Source organism: Geotrypetes seraphini, chromosome 1 (assembly GCF_902459505.1).
Source record: "Geotrypetes seraphini chromosome 1, aGeoSer1.1, whole genome shotgun sequence".
In the NCBI taxonomy this organism is placed as follows: domain Eukaryota; kingdom Metazoa; phylum Chordata; class Amphibia; order Gymnophiona; family Dermophiidae; genus Geotrypetes; species Geotrypetes seraphini.
The window spans coordinates 345,574,910-345,594,023 of record NC_047084.1 but is presented as its reverse complement, the minus strand read 5'-3'; the positions used below and the strand labels follow the sequence as shown (position 1 = coordinate 345,594,023).

At 41.4% G+C, this 19,114-nt stretch overlaps 1 protein-coding gene across 6 annotated transcripts in view; it reads left to right on the top strand.

The window, feature by feature from the left end:
• Positions 1-19,114, top strand: part of PTPN13 (protein tyrosine phosphatase non-receptor type 13) — a 626,469-nt gene that overhangs the window by 207,000 nt on the left and 400,355 nt on the right. For 5 of the 6 annotated variants that reach the window (XM_033963031.1, XM_033963011.1, XM_033962994.1 and 2 more), the window contains 3 exons: positions 7,155-7,266; positions 10,267-10,842; positions 17,596-17,691. In XM_033963031.1, the coding sequence (XP_033818922.1) occupies positions 7,155-7,266; positions 10,267-10,842; positions 17,596-17,691 (784 nt within the window). The remainder of the gene's footprint in view (positions 1-7,154; positions 7,267-10,266; positions 10,843-17,595; positions 17,692-19,114) is intronic. The other variant, XM_033963022.1, reaches the window with a different exon arrangement.

The window sequence follows — 19,114 nt, the reverse complement described above, 5'->3', positions numbered from 1 at the left end:
TAAGTATAGACTGTGTGGCTTCCATGGCAGTTTTGTACCAGGATCGGGGCCAGCAGCATTCCTCCCCCCACAACATTGTGCAGGCTCCAGTGGGGATCTGAGGGTCGGTACCACAGAGAGACTGGACAGAAGACTGAAGAAACAAGCCATTTTTCCTTTGTCAGTCTTGTCTGAGGCAGAAATCCTCTCATACCTCTGACTAGAAGTTCTCTGTGAGCAGTTCCCAGCATCCAGCGTGGCACTGTGAGTAAGGCTGTTACAGCCTATGGGAAAACTGGGGGGTGGAGGTGGGCTTAAAGGTTAATTATAAAGGTTTCTGATGCTAGGGACAGGGTTCCCTACCTCTAAAAACCCCTTCCCTGAATTTTTGGTGTTTCAGTTTTCCTCCAAGGGCAGTTTTAAGCTTTAAAATCGCTATCATGGTGGCCATCTTGGATTTCCCAATTTTGTTTCAAAAAATCTTTTATCTGCCTAAACTCGTCCCCCCTTTTTTAATTAACAAGGGCATAGATAAATTCCTCAGGTGTAGATCCTTTGGATTCATGCCAGATTTGCAGCAGATGCCTGTCCAAGAAGGGTCATTGTACCACTTTGGCGCAACAAGTAAAGGGAGCAGGAGCTTCGAGCTTCACCCCTTCTCATGCCTCTGGGGGGATTGGAGCCCATATGGAATGCTTCCTGGGCCAGAAATTGTGACTAGAGATGGAAAATGTAGAGCTTGTGTCCCTTGTGAAACACAGCAGCATGTCAGTAGACAAACCCCAGAAGGCACCACAGGAGGTCCTGCTAGGTCCCTCCGGGCAACCTAGGCAGTGCTTGACCTCTGAATTCATACATATGATCTATGAAGCCAGCCTAGCCCCTCAGGAGTTTCGACAAGAGTAATGCCTGGGCTTCTTCCTGTGATGTGCATAAGGTCTCCTAGTCAAAGCCATTCTTAAGTGTCAGGGACCCAGGCAGTGCAGGATTTGGATGAAGATGGTTCAGAGTCCATTACTTTATTTTCTCGGTTGGGATTCCTAGGTGCTTGGAGTTTCAGCATCTCAGCTTGGTGGGCTAGACCAAGATTAGATGGCAGCCTTTGACCTTGGAGAGGACCCAACAGTACGCAGATTGTTCAAGCCATCCACTCTGCAGGGAATCATTACAGGATCTATCCAAGAATTAAAGCTGGAGCCACCCCAGACTGCTGCTACGCAGTGCTCACTCATGAGCAGCACAAAGATTCAAGCAACATGCTTTCCCTCACAACCAGGCATTACCACTGACCACTGAGAGGTTCCTGAGAGGCCCCTGCAGGTAGCCAAGTCTATGACAAAGCTCTGCCTGATGGATGTCAAGTTCCAGCACTAGGAAATCCATGCCAAAGGTGAATTTCCTAATGGTACAAGTTACTAAATATATCTCCATTCTCAGTGAAGGTGAAGAGATTCTGAAGGACTGCCAGGATCGCAGACTGGACTTTGTCATTAAGAGACTATGAGACCGTGGTGCTAGGCCTAAAAGCAGCAGCGGCAGCATCATTTGTCACCCAAGATGCCATTCAAAGCTCAGCTAGGCGGGAGACCCCCTTCTGGCAGGGGTTGATTACATAGAGGATGGCTTTATGACCTTTTTAAGATCTTGAGTAATGTCTCAGCATACACCATCTCTGCCCACAGATCAGGAAATGGACAAGAGGTTCAGCTTCTAAGGCGACGTTAAGCAAACTCCCCTTTAAAGAGCAATTGCTCTTTGGCAAGGGTCTTAATGATCTGATGGCCAGTGTGGCAAATCGTAAGCCAGAGTCCTTACTGGACAGCAGACAACAGGCCCTATGAAGGTCCAGTCAGGGAAATTATCGTGCCTCAAGGCAATTTCGACAGTACTCATTAGCGTCAGTTTCCCAGAGGACATCTCAAGGCCTGAGACAGAGGTTCAGGAGTGCCAGGCACCCCCAGGCATCTGTATCCCATTTCACTGCAGCCCCCCAAAAGCAGCAATGAAGCCAGGCATGTAGCCATCCCCTTCAGGGAGGGGGGAGGAGGCTGGCAAAGTTTTCATATGTATGACGTGGATCTCTTCAGACCGCTGGGTGCTGGATGTTTTTTGGGAGGGGTACAAGCTAGAATTATTTTGATCCCTTCTGGATATCTTCATAAATTATCCTTCAGGAAAACTAGAGGCTCAGAGATCTAGGAGCCATAGAGGCTGTTCCAGAAGGTGAATGGGGCTTGGGCAGATACTCAATATACTTTATTGTGCCCAAAAGAGAATCGGATGATTGGAGAATGATCCTGGATCTGAAGTCAGCCCTCAAAATCCTCCACTTCCACATGGAAACGGTCTGGTCAATCATTGCATTAGTGGCATAGAGGGAATTCCTTGCCTTCCTAGATCTGATGGAGGCGTATCTGCATATTCCTATCTTCCCGGCTCACAGAATGTTCTTGAGGTTCCATGTACTAGAACGCCATCTCTGTTCTCTGCTCTCTGTTTGGACTAGCTACAGCACCACACACCTTCAACAAGGTAATGGTCATGGGGGGGCATAGCGGGGATACAAGTGCACCCTTATCTAGACAATTGGCTAATAAGGGCACCATTTGAGGCACTGATGGCCCAAGTGGTCCAGCTTCTGCAGAGCCTACACTAAGTGATAAACTTCAGAAAGAGTCACTTGGCTCTGACACAATCGTTGGAATACTTGGGAATACTGTTCGATACAGATCGGAACAGGATCTTTCTTTCGGAAGCACACAGAGCAAAGCTCAGGCATCAGATTCTTGGGTCTATGGTGATAATGATAGATGTGATACCCTGGGCGAGAGCGCATTTATGCCTCTATAGGAGGCGCTGCTCTCCCGGTGGTCCTCGCAGTCAGATGTGCTGCTTTTAAAACTGCCTTTGGACAAAAACAGCTCTGTGCAGCCTGGACTGGTGACTGGAGCTATGGTCCCTATACCAAGGAATGTCTCTGCACATATCCACTTGGGAGATATTGATGACAGATGACAGCCTCTTTAACTGGGGAGCCCATTACTAAGAGCACCCGTTGCATGGCTGATGGTTACCCTCACAGAGGGGTTGTTCAATCAACTACATGGAATGGAGAGTGATCAGGTTAGCCCTTAGAGGGCAAAATGGTCCTTGTCTACATCAACTGGCAGGGAGGCACCATGAGTGCACCAATGAGATTGGAGGCTCAAATGCTGTTCCGATGGGTTGAGGCCCATCTATTGGCTCTCATGGCGGCACATGTAGCAGGAGTGGACAGCATACAAGCAGATTTCCTGAGTCTTCAGACACTAGATCCCAGAGAGTGGTTTCTGTCTAAGGAGGCCTTAAAAAGCATTCTGCAGCGCTGAGGGTGACCGACGTTCGAGTTCATGGCATCAGCCAGCAACAAGAAGGTCACCTGGTACTTCAGTTGAAGAAACGAGCCAGGAAGTGATAGCCTGGACACTCTAGTCCAGCCCTGGCCTCAAGCAGAGCTTCTGTATGTGTTCCCCCCTGGCCAGTGATAGGAAGAGTCCTCCAAAGGATAAGGACCTACAAGGAGTGAGTAATTCTGGATGCCCTGGATTGGCTGAGACAGCGTGGTATGCAGATCTAGTGCATCTACAGAGAGGCAAAGGGCTCAGGCTTCTCTGTCATCTGGGCCTCCAATCTCAAGGTCCCATTGCCCTGGTGGATCTACACCGCTTTGGTCTTATGGCTTGGCTCTTGAGTGTGAAGCCTTAGTGTGCAAAGACTGTTCTGAATTGGTGATAACCACCCTGCTAAGATCTAAGAAGCAGTCCACTTTGTCAGCCTATAGAAAGACATGGAAGTGTTTCCAGAGCTGGTGCAGTCAGAAACACACAGGTCAAATCAAAGCTCCAATTGCCATGGACTTTGCCTTTCTTCAGGAACGGCTTGATAAAGGCTTTGCAGTGGGTTCACTCATGGTACAGATAGCTTTAGAGGGCAGACCAAACAGCTCATCCAGACGTGTCCAGGTTATTGAAGGGAGCAGTGTGTCTTCACCCCCCTGTGCAAAAGCCTTTTCCGTCATGGAATCTTAATCTTGTCCTCAAGGCACTAACTCGGGCTCTATATGAACCCTTGAAAGAGGTCTTGCTCACGGACTTAACAGCCAAGACTGTGTTTTTAGTGGTTGTGTCTTAACCTTTGCTAATCTTCTTTCTTATAAACAGAAATATGATTCTTGATGCCCGCCCTGTGAGTTAATTAGCCTGCTTTCTGTCTCAGACATGTCTGGAGGGTCAGACATTTTGTATACTTCCACTGTCTCTTTCAGTCAGGGAGGAAAAAAATTATTACAGTAATATAAATTTGCAAATTGAGTAACTTTCGAATTGTTGATGCAGGTTGCACACAAGTTTCATTTCATCTCGTTATGTATTACAAAATGTTTTAATTAATGCTGTTTTTGTTGAGCAGAACAGACTTGTGTTATCTTGGGGAAAATCCCTGCGTGCCATCTCTTTCTTTCTGTACCCACTTAAGGGCTGACCCGCTGCTTTGATACAGACTTGAGGAAATCTAGCACTGCCTAGAGTGAGAGGAGGAGGAGCAGAAAAATATCTAAATTAGGCTCTCTACAGTCTTCACAGTAAAAGAAGGTAAATACCCATTGGTCAAGACTGATAATCCTGTTTACAAGAAAGAAAATTAGCAAATGTAAGAAGAACCTAATCTTCCATTAGTGTTGGTACATCGATCTTGTATAAAATAGTTATTTCAGTTCTGCTGAGTTCTATTCCGTATGCCGGCACTGCCATAATCATACTTATCTTGCATGCTGTGGAATTAACATTTATTATCAACTTTTGACAAGCTAACTACATTTTCACTAAGTAATTGTCCTGTTATTACATCATCTAAATTTTGCACAGGAATGCAAATAATAAAATCACTGTAACCACTGTACAAAGTATAGGCTTGCACACCCTAAAGTTTGGCGGTGATGAGTCATTCCATGTACATGATTATACAGTAAGTACAGCCTTACATATTACATATATGCTCCTGCAATGTATTATTTTTTCTTTGTTTTATTGTAACTGTTCCAGGAAATACTTACATAAAATAAATACATAAATGCCCCTTTTCCATCTCTGCATTCTCAGGGGATATAAATGTGAAAAAAGCAACTTTCTAAAAATCACTATATGCACAGAGCAACACCTTTGCTGAGAAAACTCAACTGGCTTTCTTTCCAAGCACACCTAATGTTCAAAATAGCATGCTTAACATCTCAAATTTTCTTCAAGCTTCATCCTCTACCTCCCCTGCCCTGCAACAATGATTAAACAACTACAAACAATCCAAAATACAGCTCTGAGACTCATCTACTCACTGAAGAAACACGACCATATCACAGAAGCATACATCGACTCACACTGGCTACCAATTCAAGAAAGAATACTATTTAAATTCTACTGCATGCTATTTAAATCGTTAAATGGAGACAGCCCAATCTACCTAAACAACCGCCTCTACCAAACTACATCACCCAGACATAGAAAAACACACACCCCTTTCACACACCCTCCAATCAAAGAAGTCAAACGTTAAAAATTGTATGACGGACTACTGGCAACACAAGCAGCAAAACTGGATAACCAAATCTCCAACCTAATGATAACCACCCCTGAATACAAGATCTTCAGAAAAGAAATAAAAACAATTCTCTTCAAGAAATCACTGAATCACTCTTAACATATCAATTACCGTCCATCCTCCTGCCCTCACCCCGCCCCACAGATACTACCAGTTCTTCTCAATTGCTTTTGAATTCACCAATAATTTACTGTATCCCACTATGTATATCTCTTTTATATCTCTTTTTGTAATCCGCCTTGAACTGCAAGGTAATGGCGGAAAAGAAATCTCTAATGTAATGTAATATATCTGATTAATTTAACCAGTTTATCACAATCCAAAAGAACATTTTGATCCTGTGATCCTAATTTACTGTTTCCTTGTTCTTCAGGCTTTTGCTGCCTTTTGTAGGATAATTTCTTTTTCTTTTTATTCAGGCGGTATATATTTAGAATATACTGCCCTTAAATGTTAAAGCCTGGATTCTCTATGCAACGCCAAAATTGGCAGCAGCCTAAAAAGCGGCTGCAGATCGCATGTCAATCACGCAATGGCACCATAGAGAGAATCGCACCTCCGGGACAGATAGGCACTGGAATTGTAGGCCAGGGTTTTCCAGGCCAACATTTCCGGCATCTATCTATGCCATGAATCGCACCTACATAGATGCATTAAGCGCTATAAAGTGCCTACATAGGCACAATTCCGATGCCTTTTATTTAGGCACTGGTAGGTGCTTTAATTTTAACATTTTGCCATTTTAAATGACATTTCTCAATTAATTTAGGCATCGGTAGAGCGCCTAACAACGCCAAAGGTTTGACGCTGTTTATAGAATATCCCCCAAAATGCCTTAACTGTTAGTGTGGGTTGTACTCAGGTAGATGACTTGTTTGATTCACCTTGTTTTTACGTTGTAATATTTCTGTCATGTGTTTTAGGCACTTTACTTACAAAGCAGAACAGAACTTAAGTTATTCGGGTAACTTCTCCGTGTCCCCTCATTTCTGTGTTGATATTAGGTTGCTTTGGTACAAACTGAGAAGTTACAGCACAACCTTCTGGGGAAAGAGGCGGAACTGAAGAAAATGATTGATGCCTTCTGCAAAAATACATGGTTTGAGGGTGACTACCCAGCTGTTCAGGACCTCGACACCCATCTATAGGAAAGACGATTATTGAGATAAGAACCTAATCTTTCTTTCCTCTGAATTGCTTCACCTAAATGTTTATTCTGAAATGAGAAGTCATAGAAACATGCTGGCAGATAAAGGCCAAATAGTCCATCTAGTCTGCTCATCCACAGTAACCATTATCTCTTTCTCTCTCCGAGAGATCCCACGTGCCTATCCCAGGCCCTCTTGAATTTAGACACAGTCTTTCTACACCACCTCTTCTGGGAGACTGTTCCATGCATTTACCACCCTTTCTGTATATTAAGCTAGTCCAGTAAAATTTGTTTGTTTTAATTTGTTCATCTTTATTTCTGTGCACCTAAATATTTTGCGATTTTAATAAAATTTTGTTGCATTAATGTGCCACATTTGAATCTATCTGCTTTTTAGATTGATCAGCTCCCAGGCAATGGTGACAAAAAAACTCAGACTGATAGAAGTCAGGCTATTCGAGAGAGGCTGAGAGGAAAAGGCCTTCCCACAGGTAAAACTACTGTTGCAGGCAAGTCTCCAAGTCTTAACATGTTAGACAAGTTACTTTTAAACTCTGTGCTTACTATGGGTGTTTTATTCAATGCTGTTATAAACAATAACTTAAAGGAAAAGATAAAGTAGACTATTAATAATAATAATAATAATTTATTTTTATATACCGTCATACCAGAAAGTTCTAGGCGGTTCACAACAATCAAGCACAGTACATACCATGCAATACATACAATGCAAATGCATACATCGGATTAAAATCTTCTGAAGATTCAACAAAATAAAATGCTAACTATATAAGGAAATACAAACAATTTAAAATAGGATAAAAAGTTAGGTTAAAAGAATGAACAACATTAAGATTCTAGCCTGTTAAATAGTTGTATTTTTATCTGGTTTCTAAAGTCAAGGTAAGAGGAAGCTTCTAACACCATTTTGGCAAGCCATATATTCAGTTTGGCCACTTGAAAGGAAAAGGTTCTCTCAAGGAACCTTTTGTAATGACAGAGTTTTATTGAAGGATATGCAATTAGTGCAAGTAGTAGGCTAGTATTCAAATTATCTTCTTGTTCTTGTATGACTCAAATTCAGCAGTCATAGTTTGTCACTATTCCTTTGGTTGTTGTAGAGAAATTACACTTCCCCCCTCCTGATTTGCGGTTTTAGGACTCGTGATTTTGATTATTCATGATTTCCTAAAACCAGAATCACCCCCACCTCCCTCCCGCCTCCTGGGCGTTAGTCTTTGCACATTTGTCTGTCAAGCACTATAGATTAGATGAACATGAGAAAAAGGGCAATATCTTTGGATAGGTGGACCTCAGGAGGGCATTGTCATTTCATCCAGGGTAGTAAAACTTGGGCATGTCCTATTAGTCTAGATTGGCCTAGGAGAATAAGGAAGGTGAAATTTATTACCTGCTAATTTCCTTTCATTGAATCTTACTAGACCAGTCCAGGTCCCAATCTATCAGATTCATTCATTTTTGTTTCCATAGATCTTCTTGGAGGTGGAGTTCTTGCAGGTATGATTAAGCTTTGTATTAGATGGTATTTCTCCCTGAACTGGGGGATAAGTATAATTTTGTTTGTTTCTTTTACTGTTGGATTTTGTATTATTGTTGGTTCCAGAGGTTATTGTCATCAGCTTTGGCCAGAGCATGCTGGAGAATTCCAGAATAGTACCAATCCTTTTAGTGGCAACAATGTCCCTTAAAGTCAGTGTTCTCTGCCTCCATCTGCTTGTTTTGAAGCACAGCCCTCTAGTTTAGACTGGTCTAATAGGATTCAAGGAGAGGAAATTAGCAGATAAGAACAAATTTCACCATGTTTGTTTTAAACTTGTTACCTTATGAATAAAATGATACAGGAAAAAAATATAATTCAGAAGGTTGCTGCTCCTCATCCTACCTAAACTTTAGAAAACTACTAAAAACTAACCTATTTAACCAATTTGTAACCTAAGACCTCCTGCCTGACCCTTACCTCCCAAGATCTCTCTTATGCCTTACCCCTGTTTTCCTGCCCACCTTCTCATGACCCTTTTATTGTACCGGTCTTCTGCTTCCTACATTTTTCATCTGTATTCGCTGATTGTACCTTTCGCTGATTGTATCTGTATTTGCTGATTGTACCTCTTCGCTGACTGTCCAGCCCTTCTTTGTTGAAAACCGCCTCAAACTAATACGGCTTTGGCGATATATAAGAAATAAAATTATTATTATTATTATTATTGTTCATTTTGGCATCATAACCTTTAGGTATTTTTATGCCTATAGAAATTTCATTCCATATATTCCAGTTGCAGTATATTTGGACTTTACTGGCTTGTTAGGTACACTGCTTTTATAGTTTTATATAAATCTGCTATGGATTCCTGCATAAAGATTATCCTGTAGAACAGGGGTGCCCAATATGTCGATCGCGATCAACCGGTGGATCGCGAAGGCAAAGTGAGTCAATCGCGGAGCCCATCCCGGGCTCTGTGATAGACTCACATCACCTTCACAATCTACCGGAACGATCAGCCGTCCTCTCCCCGATGTCAATTCTGCCGTCGGAGAGGAAGTTCCGGGCCAGCTAGTCGCTGCCTGACTGGCCTGGAACTTCCTCTCCGACGGCAGAATTGACATCGGGGAGAGGAATGCTGGTCGGCCCGACGCAGGGAAGCAGGGAGAGCTTGGGGCAGTGGTGGCTTTGGGATCTGTTCCCCGATGGCTGTGGCAGTGGCTTGGGGGAGGGCAGGAAGGGAGAAAGAAAGAAAGGGGACAGGCAGGGAGACAGAAAGAAAGAAAGAAAGTAAGGGGCATGAAGAGAGGAGAAAGAAAGGACAGGGAGAGAGAAAGAAAAAGTTGGGGGAGGGAATGAGGTCTGGAGGAGAGGAAGCATACAGGCTGAAAGCAGGGAAGAAAGATTGGATGCACAGTCAGAAGAAGAAAGTGCAACCAGAGACTCATGAAATCACCGGCAACAAAGGTAGGAAAAATGATTTTATTTTCAATTTAGTGATCAAAATGTGTAGGTTTTGAGAATTTATATCTGTTGTCTATATTTTGCACTATGGCCCCCTTTTACTAAACCGCAATAGCGTTTTTTAGCACAGGGAGCCTATGAGCGTTGAGAGCAGCACGGGGCATTCAGCACAGCTCCCTGCGCTAAAAACTGCTATCGTGGTTTATTAAAAAGGGAGGAGGGTATATTTGTCTATTTTTGTATGGTTGTTACTGAGGTGACAGTGCATAGAATCATCTGCCTTGACCTCTTTGAAAAAAACCCGGAATATAAATGATAATTAACATTTTCTCTGCGTACAGTGTGCGTTGTGTTTTTAAAAAAATTTTATTGTTGGTAGATCATTTTGACTTGGTCATTTTAAAAGTAGCTCGCAAGCCCAAAAAGTGTGGGCACTCCTGCTGTAGAACATATTTCTATTTCCTAAGAGGATTTAATTTTGGTCATTTGATGTAATCTTGATGTTTGCTCTAATATTTTCTATGATATGTTGTCCTCATTGCAGGGAAAAGCACAGCTCTCATTAGACGGGAAGAGTGCAAGCCTCTGGTCTCACAGAATTCCTTCTTGAACAAAGGGCTCAGTAAATCTATGGGATTTCTTGCCACAACTGGAGTGCAAGGTGGGGAGGATTTTTCTCACTTCACTTCTTCTGACTACAACTCAGGACAAGAGGACACTATGGATGCCTACTGTCCTTACAAGTTCAGGGCAAACTATTTGGAAAGTAAAAATAACCAAAGTGGAGAACATGCCACCAAGAGAAGGGTTTGGGCTTCTTCTGCAGATCTGCTTTGCATATCAGACAAAGCAGCTAATAAAAATTTTCTTTCTGGAGACCCTCACAGGCATGGTTATAAATCTGAAGCAATATCTGTGCGGACCTCAATTTTTCCCAGAAGCAAAGAAGCCAGATATTCAGATGGGAGTATGGCGCTAGATGCCTTTGGTCCACAAAAACTGGATCGGATGCAACAAATATCTGATTTGTCATCTTCTTCAGCGATATCAAGTGCCTTGGACAGGATTAGAGAGAGACAGAAGAAGCTGCAAGTGCTGAGGGAGGCAATGAGTGTGGACGGTATGTGTTGTTTATATCAGTTTAGTACTGATCAGTAAACTTATTCATTTATAACTGCATTATGATGTCAGCATTATAATCACAGCTTACAAGACTAATTGATAACCTGAAAATAAGCTTATTTTAGCAGTTCAGATAGTATAAAGTAATGTAGAATTTAAAACTAAGCAAAGATGAAGTAGAAGACTAGATGGAAGGTCAGTTATATGGAAAGTTGTAACAACACTCAAAACAATTACAAGCCAGCTCTTTTAATATAAATGCCTATAAATGTTAAAATTCCACCTAAGTGTTATTCTCCAAATACCTGCTTAATTACATAATATGTATTTGTGAGGGGAGGCTGTCGAAAGGGCTAGAGTAGGGGTGGGCAAACTTTTTGACTTGTGGGCCACAGTGGGTTCTTAAATTTGACAGAGGGGCCGGACCAAGAACAGATGGATGGATGGGAGTGTTTGTGTGAACTAATATAAATTAAATGTAAACGTCATAACATAAAAGGTTTTGGTCTTTAAAAGGTAGCAAAGCATGAAAACATAAGTTTTATTGTACAAAACGAATGTACATAATCATTTCTCCCTTCCTCTCCTTCACCCCAATTCTTCCTCTTTCCTTTCTCTCCCACACATGTGCATCATCTTTCCTCCCCTCTCACCCATCCTCTTGTGCCTTCCCTCTGCAGCATCTTTCTATCCATCCATCCCTCCCATCCCCATATGCAGCAGAACCTTTACTCAGGTTCCCTCCCTCCCATCCCTTGTGCAGCAGAACCCTTGAGCACCTGCCCCTGCCATGTAGGTCTGTCTGCTATTTTATTTTTTTTTTTTAATGGCACTGATACTTTGCGTGTATTACACATGCAAAATATCTGCCCAATTTAAAAAAAAATTTTTAAAGCACGCCCCCAACAAAGTTCTCCCTCCCTCCCCAAACAAAAAAAAAAAAATGACCGCCGCCGTCCGCTGATGATCGCTGCCACAAAAAATGCCAGGAGGGATTCCCACTCCCTCTTGCCACTGGACAGCAGACATCTCCATGCAAATCATTTGCATGCAAAAAAAAATAGTGAATCAATTGCTGTTCCAAAATCAGCCAGAGAATCGGTCAACAGTGATTGAATTGCTATCTAGAAGTTAGATGCTAACACTTACAGCAGCTCTGTGGCTGGCGTGTTTGCACTTAACAGTGACAGGCTTTTATTTTGTAAAGGAAATGTAGGTGCCTACCCTTCCTTTATAGAAAAAGCTTTTACTGGATGCACAGTTATAGAATTGCTCTGATTGTGTGCATACTTTATACTAGCTAATTTTCAAAGAGAAAATGCCTCAGTAGTTCCTCTTTAAAAATTGCCAACAAAGTTTGCATGTTTAAAAGTAGCTGTGTGCTTTACAACTGTACAATTGTCCTACTGCAATTAAATGAACAATAGGCTATTCTGAACCACATTTGGTCTAAAATATGAATATATTTGGTTTATTCTGTTTTGCAAGAGCATACACTAGGAAGCAAATATTTTTATTCCTCAATCTGTTTAAATAGCTTTGAGCTGTTAATTTCCAAGTCCCAAATCTAGCTGAAATAAGGCTGTGGTATGAGACCATATAATCTAGTTTTCTGGCATTGACAAAAAATGCAACTTCAAATTGACACAATACTGTTAAAAAGGGGCATGTGGTATGAGTAATCTAAGTGTAAGCCCATAAGGGAATATCTGATAGTAAAGATATAGTAGAGAACTAGAATTCTCAGAGGGCAAGCAGGTATTGTATTCTAATGTGGGTGACATCATTCACGGAACCTGGTATGGACACTGGCAAGTACACTGTTATTTTAAATCTTTAGGTAGTGCCTATACCTTGTGCATGCCGGTGCCTTCCAGCCTGATGTTGGCTTGCAGGACCATCAGTTCATTGTTTTCTTCTGAGCTGAGAAGCTGTGTCTTTAGTGTTCTTCTCAGTGCGTTAAACCTTTTTGGTTTTTGAGTGCCTTCCCATCATTATTTTTCTTACTTTTGTCATAATTCTTTATTTTCTTTGTGTTTCTTTATTTCTGCCAAGTTTATGTTCATTTTTCTCAATATTTTTGTTTTTGGCCTTTGGGCCACTTTGAGCCCTTTTTATTCCCTGGGAACATTGATCATTCTTAGGTTCATTTTTACTCAAGCTCCCCAGGCTATTGAGTCCTTTGACTTTGCATCGGCTGTTTTCCCCTCAATGTCAAAATCGTTACCAAGCGACTTTAAAAAAATGCTCTGGATGTAATAGGATCATTTCAGGCTCTGATCCACATAATTGGTGCATCTGCTGTCTATGTCCTGAGCATCAGGACATTCCTGTGTCTTCTGTTCCCTTATGCAAAAGAGATCATATCAAGCATGCAAACCTTTTTGTACCGCAACGTCGAGCAAGGACTATGATAAGCAGTAATTCAATTACCTATTTTCAATCTCTTTAGCTATTCTTTGAAAGATAATGAGATTAAAGTTCTTCAAAAAGGTCTAAATTTTGTCCCCACCTCAAATTATGATTCATTTCAAACTAGAATAGATGTGCATTGTTTTCAAAGGAAATTACAGATCACACTTTTTTTTGTAGACAAGGATACATCTACCATTATTTAGAAAAAACAATCCAGGTGGGTCCTACCTGGACCTGTAGACTCCTTGATTGCAGCCTTTAATACATATGGTCTCAGAGATATCCAAACCGTAGAGAAAAGCTTTTGAAAAAAAAAAAAGGTTTTATAATTTATCTAAATCCGAAAGAGCAGTTGTTACATCTTTGGATGAAAACAAAAACTGTGGATGCAGATGTTCTGGAGATAATTTATTAAACACCGACATATAAAACCAAGAAAATTTAATTTAAAAAGTACAATGATAAAAAAAACTGTGATAAAAATCCAACCGGATCCTACACGGTCCGTGTTTCGACGAACACGCCTTCCTCAGGGGTCCAATGGTTTGCAACCTCACATATAAAGAATTGGACTGAAAACAGTCTATTGTCTTTAAACATGTGAGCAAAGAACACCGCAGACAAGTTGAAGTAGCAAAAAAAATGCTACATCTTTGGCCCAGAATAATCAGATTGTCATAAAACCAACCGAGAAGCGCAGAGAAATAGTCAAATGACTATGTAGCTGAAATCATGAAACAATTGGAACACAGAAACTATTATGTTCCACTCCCAAGTGATCCTACCATCAGGTTACAAAAAGAAATTAAGGGAAGTCGTAAATTTTGCACATAAAGCCGATTTTATAACACAAAAAGAAAATGATTATTTGATTGTAAATTCTCCAGTAAATTCTCCACAAGTGGTCCTTGAGGTTAATTCCCTCCCACCTACCCCAAGGTGGAGTTTTTTTTGTTCTTCAACCAACCAGGAACAGAGCATTGCTTTGGTAGGCTTTTCCTGCTCTTTCTTTTTTCTTCCAGGTATAAGTACTTCTGCAACCACAATATTGCTGGGAAACATCATGTCACCAAAGCTGCTGCTCAGGTTACAACTTCTGTCTCTCTGCAGACAGAAAATGTTACCCATGCAGAAGGAGTGGTTCCATGTGCAAGCTGTATTCAGCTTGAATCCCTCATGAAGGAAGTAAAGGAACAGAGAGGAGGTGGCAAGACTTAGAAGCATCCATGAGAATAAGAGGTACATCGATGAAATGGTCATGAGGCATCAAAGATTTCCAGCAGTGGGGAAGAAGAAACTGTGCTGAGGGAAGACAGCTGGACTCAGATTATGGAACCCTGCAAGATTGGTACTGTGACTCCACCTGCCCTTGAACTGAAGAACTGGTATGCTGCCCTGAAGTGGAGGAGGTGAGAGCATCCCAGAGAGAGGAAGGACCAAAGCTTGAAATCCCCCAAATTGCTGGATCCATGACCACTAGGAGGTGTAAGGTAGTGGTAGTTGGCGATTCCCTACTGAGGGGTACAGAAGCTTTCATTTGCAAACCAGACATGATGTCCCGGGAGGTTTGCTGTCTGCCTGGTGCCAAAATCCAAGATGTTATGGAGAGATTGCCAAGACTCTTCAAACCTGATGATTATTATCTGATGCTGCTCATCCATGTTGGCACTAATGAATACTGCCAGGTAGCCCTGCAAACATTTTAAAAGTGACTTTGTGGTTCTGGGATAGAATGTGAAGCAGTCAGGTGCACAGGTCAGAGAAGCATACATCCTGGAGATGAATGCATGGTTACATGGATGGTGTAGTTGAGAGTGTTTTGGATTCCTGGACCTTGGGATGATTTTCTAAGGGCTGCTGAGCAGGGATGGTATACATCTATCAAAGAAGGGAAGAAGTGTCTTTGGTGGTAGGCTGACTAATCTACTGAAGAGGGCTTTAAACTAGAAGTGATGGGGAGCAGGATGATCAAAGCCCCCTGGTGAGTATAAGCCCTCAGGTAAGTAAATCACTGAATACCTCTACACAGATGGGAAAAGTGGGCAATGTCTGGAAAGCAATTTACTGTATACTAATGCTTGTAGTATGAGAAACAAGATTCTGGATCTACAAGCTGTGATGGAAGAAGATGAGTTGGATATACTGGTAATCACTGAGACATGGTTCACGGAGAAACATGACTTTGATGTAGTTATACAGGGCTATAATCTGTTCAGGAAAGACAGGGTAGGAGATGTAGAGTTATATGTTAATGATCATATTAAAGCCATACAATTGCAGGATCTTCAGGACAAGGAAGAGGCACTGTGGATCAGTTTAGAAAGAGGGAATGGTAAATATTTTTACATTGGCGTGATATACAGGCTTCCTTCACAGACGGAAGAACTGGACAGAGATTTAATAGTAGATATTCAGAATATATATTAAAAAATGGGAAATTTTACTAATAGGTGATTTTAACATGCTGGATGTTGATTAGGGTATCCCTATTGCGGGGTCTTCTAGAAGTAGGGAGATCCTGGATTTGCTACAAGGAGAACTGTTCCATCAGGTGGTAATGGAACTTACGTGGGATGGGGGGGTCATATTGGACTTAGTGCTTACAGATGGGGAAAGTGTTTCTGATATTACAATGGGTGTTCATCTGGTATCCAGTGATTACTGCATGGTACAGTTTAATATTAAGACGAGTATAGAGAGGACTCATTCAAAAGTAAAGGTTCTAGACTTTAAAAAAAACTAACTCTGTTCAGATGGGGGATTACATCAAGGAATTGTTGTCTGGAAGGAGTAGAAATGCTATGGGCAAAACTGAAAGGAGTTTTTTTTTCCAGTTCCATATTTTTATTGAAATCTTATATAAAAAACATACATCCAAACTGGAGAGAATTTAAATTCTGAAAAGATTTGTTCACAAACTCTATCCTTACAAAGCATAGGATATTCATAACATTTCTAAAATGAACTAACCCAAAACCACCAACCCATCCCCAAATGCAGAGAGTGAAAAACCATATCAACATACATACATACATACATGTCCATTCTTTGAATAACACTTAACCATTGGCCACATATTCTTGTATAGGTGACCACAATCTTTTAAATTTAGCCTTCTTTCCTCTCTTTTTCCATTATGGTTGCCTCATATTTTCCAATTAAGCAAACTGAGTTCCAGTAAAATTGAAAAGATAATAAAGAGACACATTTTTCCATGTTTTCAAAATAGTTTGAATCACAACAGCAGTGAGTATTGCTATTAACCTCTTTTATCATTAGTCATGTTGGCAGAAACATAAAAAAGATTGAGAATTACTCTGGCATACGTTAAGGAAACATCTATATGTAACAATGTTTGAACATGACTCCACACCTTTTGCCAAAAGTCATGAGAAGTGAATAATAGAAGCCCTGCTCTCTTGTGCCTTAAAGTGAATAATAGAAGACCTGCTCTTTTGTTCTTAGGGCACCATATGGATTGAGGGCTTTATAGACTGATTTAAGTCAGTGAAATTTAATTAATGAATCCATTCATAAATTAAATTTCACTGACTTAAATCCTATATAATAAAACCCTAAGTGCGCACGTGCACTTAGGGGTTCGTGTTCCCTGCCGCCGTGTTTTCTGATTCGTGGCCGGATTCTATTTTAGAACGCAGCGGCAGGAAACATTCTGGCCACTCCCCTCCTCCTGCCCTCACTCACCAACCGCTGGAGAAGCGCAGGCAAGCTCTCTCCCTGCATGCGTCCTGGCCGCCTGATTGCCCTCCGTGTCTGTATTCGGCGGCGGCAGCTCTCAGTTGTTCCTGCCAGGCGTTGTTGGAGAAGCGTCTCTAATCTTCCCGCAGTGGACCCGGGGGGGGGGGGGGGGCTGAAATTGCGCCTTAGAGCCCGGGCATGAGCTGGCCTTGGCTCTTGGTGTGGGCCCAAAGGCGGGTTGCTGAACACAAGAAAGCGCCCCATGGCTGGAAGCCTTCGTCAGCCCGCTGAATGCAGGTACAGTGCGCGGCCCTCTTTGCTTCTCGCTTCGCTGTGAGGAGGGGGGGGAACTGTGGGCCTTTAAATGCTCTGGGTTTGGAGCTGGGGCTGAAAATTTGGGGATATGTGAGGGAAGGAGGCTTTACTAGCACCTGTTAATGTAACGGGCTTAAATACTAGTCAGTCTATAAAGCCCTCAATCCAAGAAGATCTAATGCATAATGTCCTGAAAAATAAAAAGTCACTGCCTATGTGATTCTGTTCACACTTACATCTTTCACCAGAGTGTGAGTTGAATTTTGAGTTGTATTTTCATGTTGTAAATGGTTTTGTAATTTCCCCCTTTAAATTCTTTTAGAACCTATACAAGTTCACAGATCTTCCCACAGCGATGCCTATAGCAGCACCAGTGAAAGTCCAACAGTTATTTCTTCTGATCCGGACTGCAGACAAGGTAAGAAATTCAGTAATGGTTCGATGCACTTGGAAAATATGGAAGTTCCTGATATGAGATTTAATGAAATTTGGTGTGATTTATGACAGAGCAGAGAAGATGTGAAGACATATAGGCAAGTAAATTTATAGTATCCTGTATCTTACCTGTGTGCCCACTCATCTTTGACAAACTCTGCCTATGCATGTGCACACTAGCAACAGAGCATCCTCAAATCGTGGTGTGTATGTTCCCACTAATCCTAATAAGAAGGCAATTATGCACATAAATTGCTAAAATACCACCACTATGTACTTTCTTGCTGCCTACAATGAAGTGAATCCTTACAGAATTAACCCCTAAGGGTTCAATTGTCCAAGGCTTTTCTCCTATATCTTCCTATATAGGGAGGGGGGGACATTGTGATTCACTCCCTAAATATAGAATTACTAGAGTAATGAAGTTTTAGCAATTAATTTTGTTTTAAAGATGATGTAAAGATAAACATAACAGAAAAGTTTTATAGAGTGTTTTGGTTTTATGCTATCCTGAGCTATTCAAAAGTATTGGAAACTGAAAAAAGAGTGTTTGTTGTTTCATAATAATAAAGCTTAGTTTACCAGAACGATTCAACAATAACAGTGCATAATTGGCAGCTTAATGCTTCAAGAGCAGTTTTTGTGAAAAAATAAGCGTTTCACTTTTCTGATGAACTTAAAGTGAATTTGGATAAAGAAAAATATATTTTTCCTTTGACAAGCAGAATTGGGTTTGGCACAAAAGTGGATGATATCATTGCATACTGTGCCAGATAGAAACAGTTTTCCCAGACCTCAAAACTAAATGTGAAGTTTTCAGCATGCTGGGCTCTTCCCGCATGTAGCAGTCTCTTCAAGATCTCAGTTTTGTTTTTTTCTATTCTGATGAATGGGTACTCTGTTGAAGAGGTTTTTTTCCTTGTCTGTGTCTATTGTGTTTGTTTGTATTTTTTCTTATTTAATTTGCATAGTTTATTTTGTTTCTGTAAAATGCCTAGATGAAATCAGGGTTATCCTTGGACAAGCAGGCAGCATATTCTCACATGTGGGTGACGTCATCCACAGAGTTCGATATGGATAGTTCTAAAAGTGTACTGTCACTTTAAACTTCTTAAGAAGCTTCGAGACTGCCCATCTCAAGCACATGTAATTACCTTCCTGCCTGACGTCGGCTCATGGTTCTCAGTTTTTCGATCTCCGCGGAACAAAGAAGTAATGTTTTGGACTCTGTCCAAATCGCGTTGCCTGCCCAGCTAGCGTATTTTTTGCCTTTTGGCTCGTTTTCATTTATCTCTACAATAATAGTGTCTTTGGTTCTTTTTTTCTTAAAAAAAAAGAAAGAAATATTAATTTTTTTCCTCAATTGGGCCTTCGGGCCTTCTCTCTCTGGTGATTTTCTCACTGGT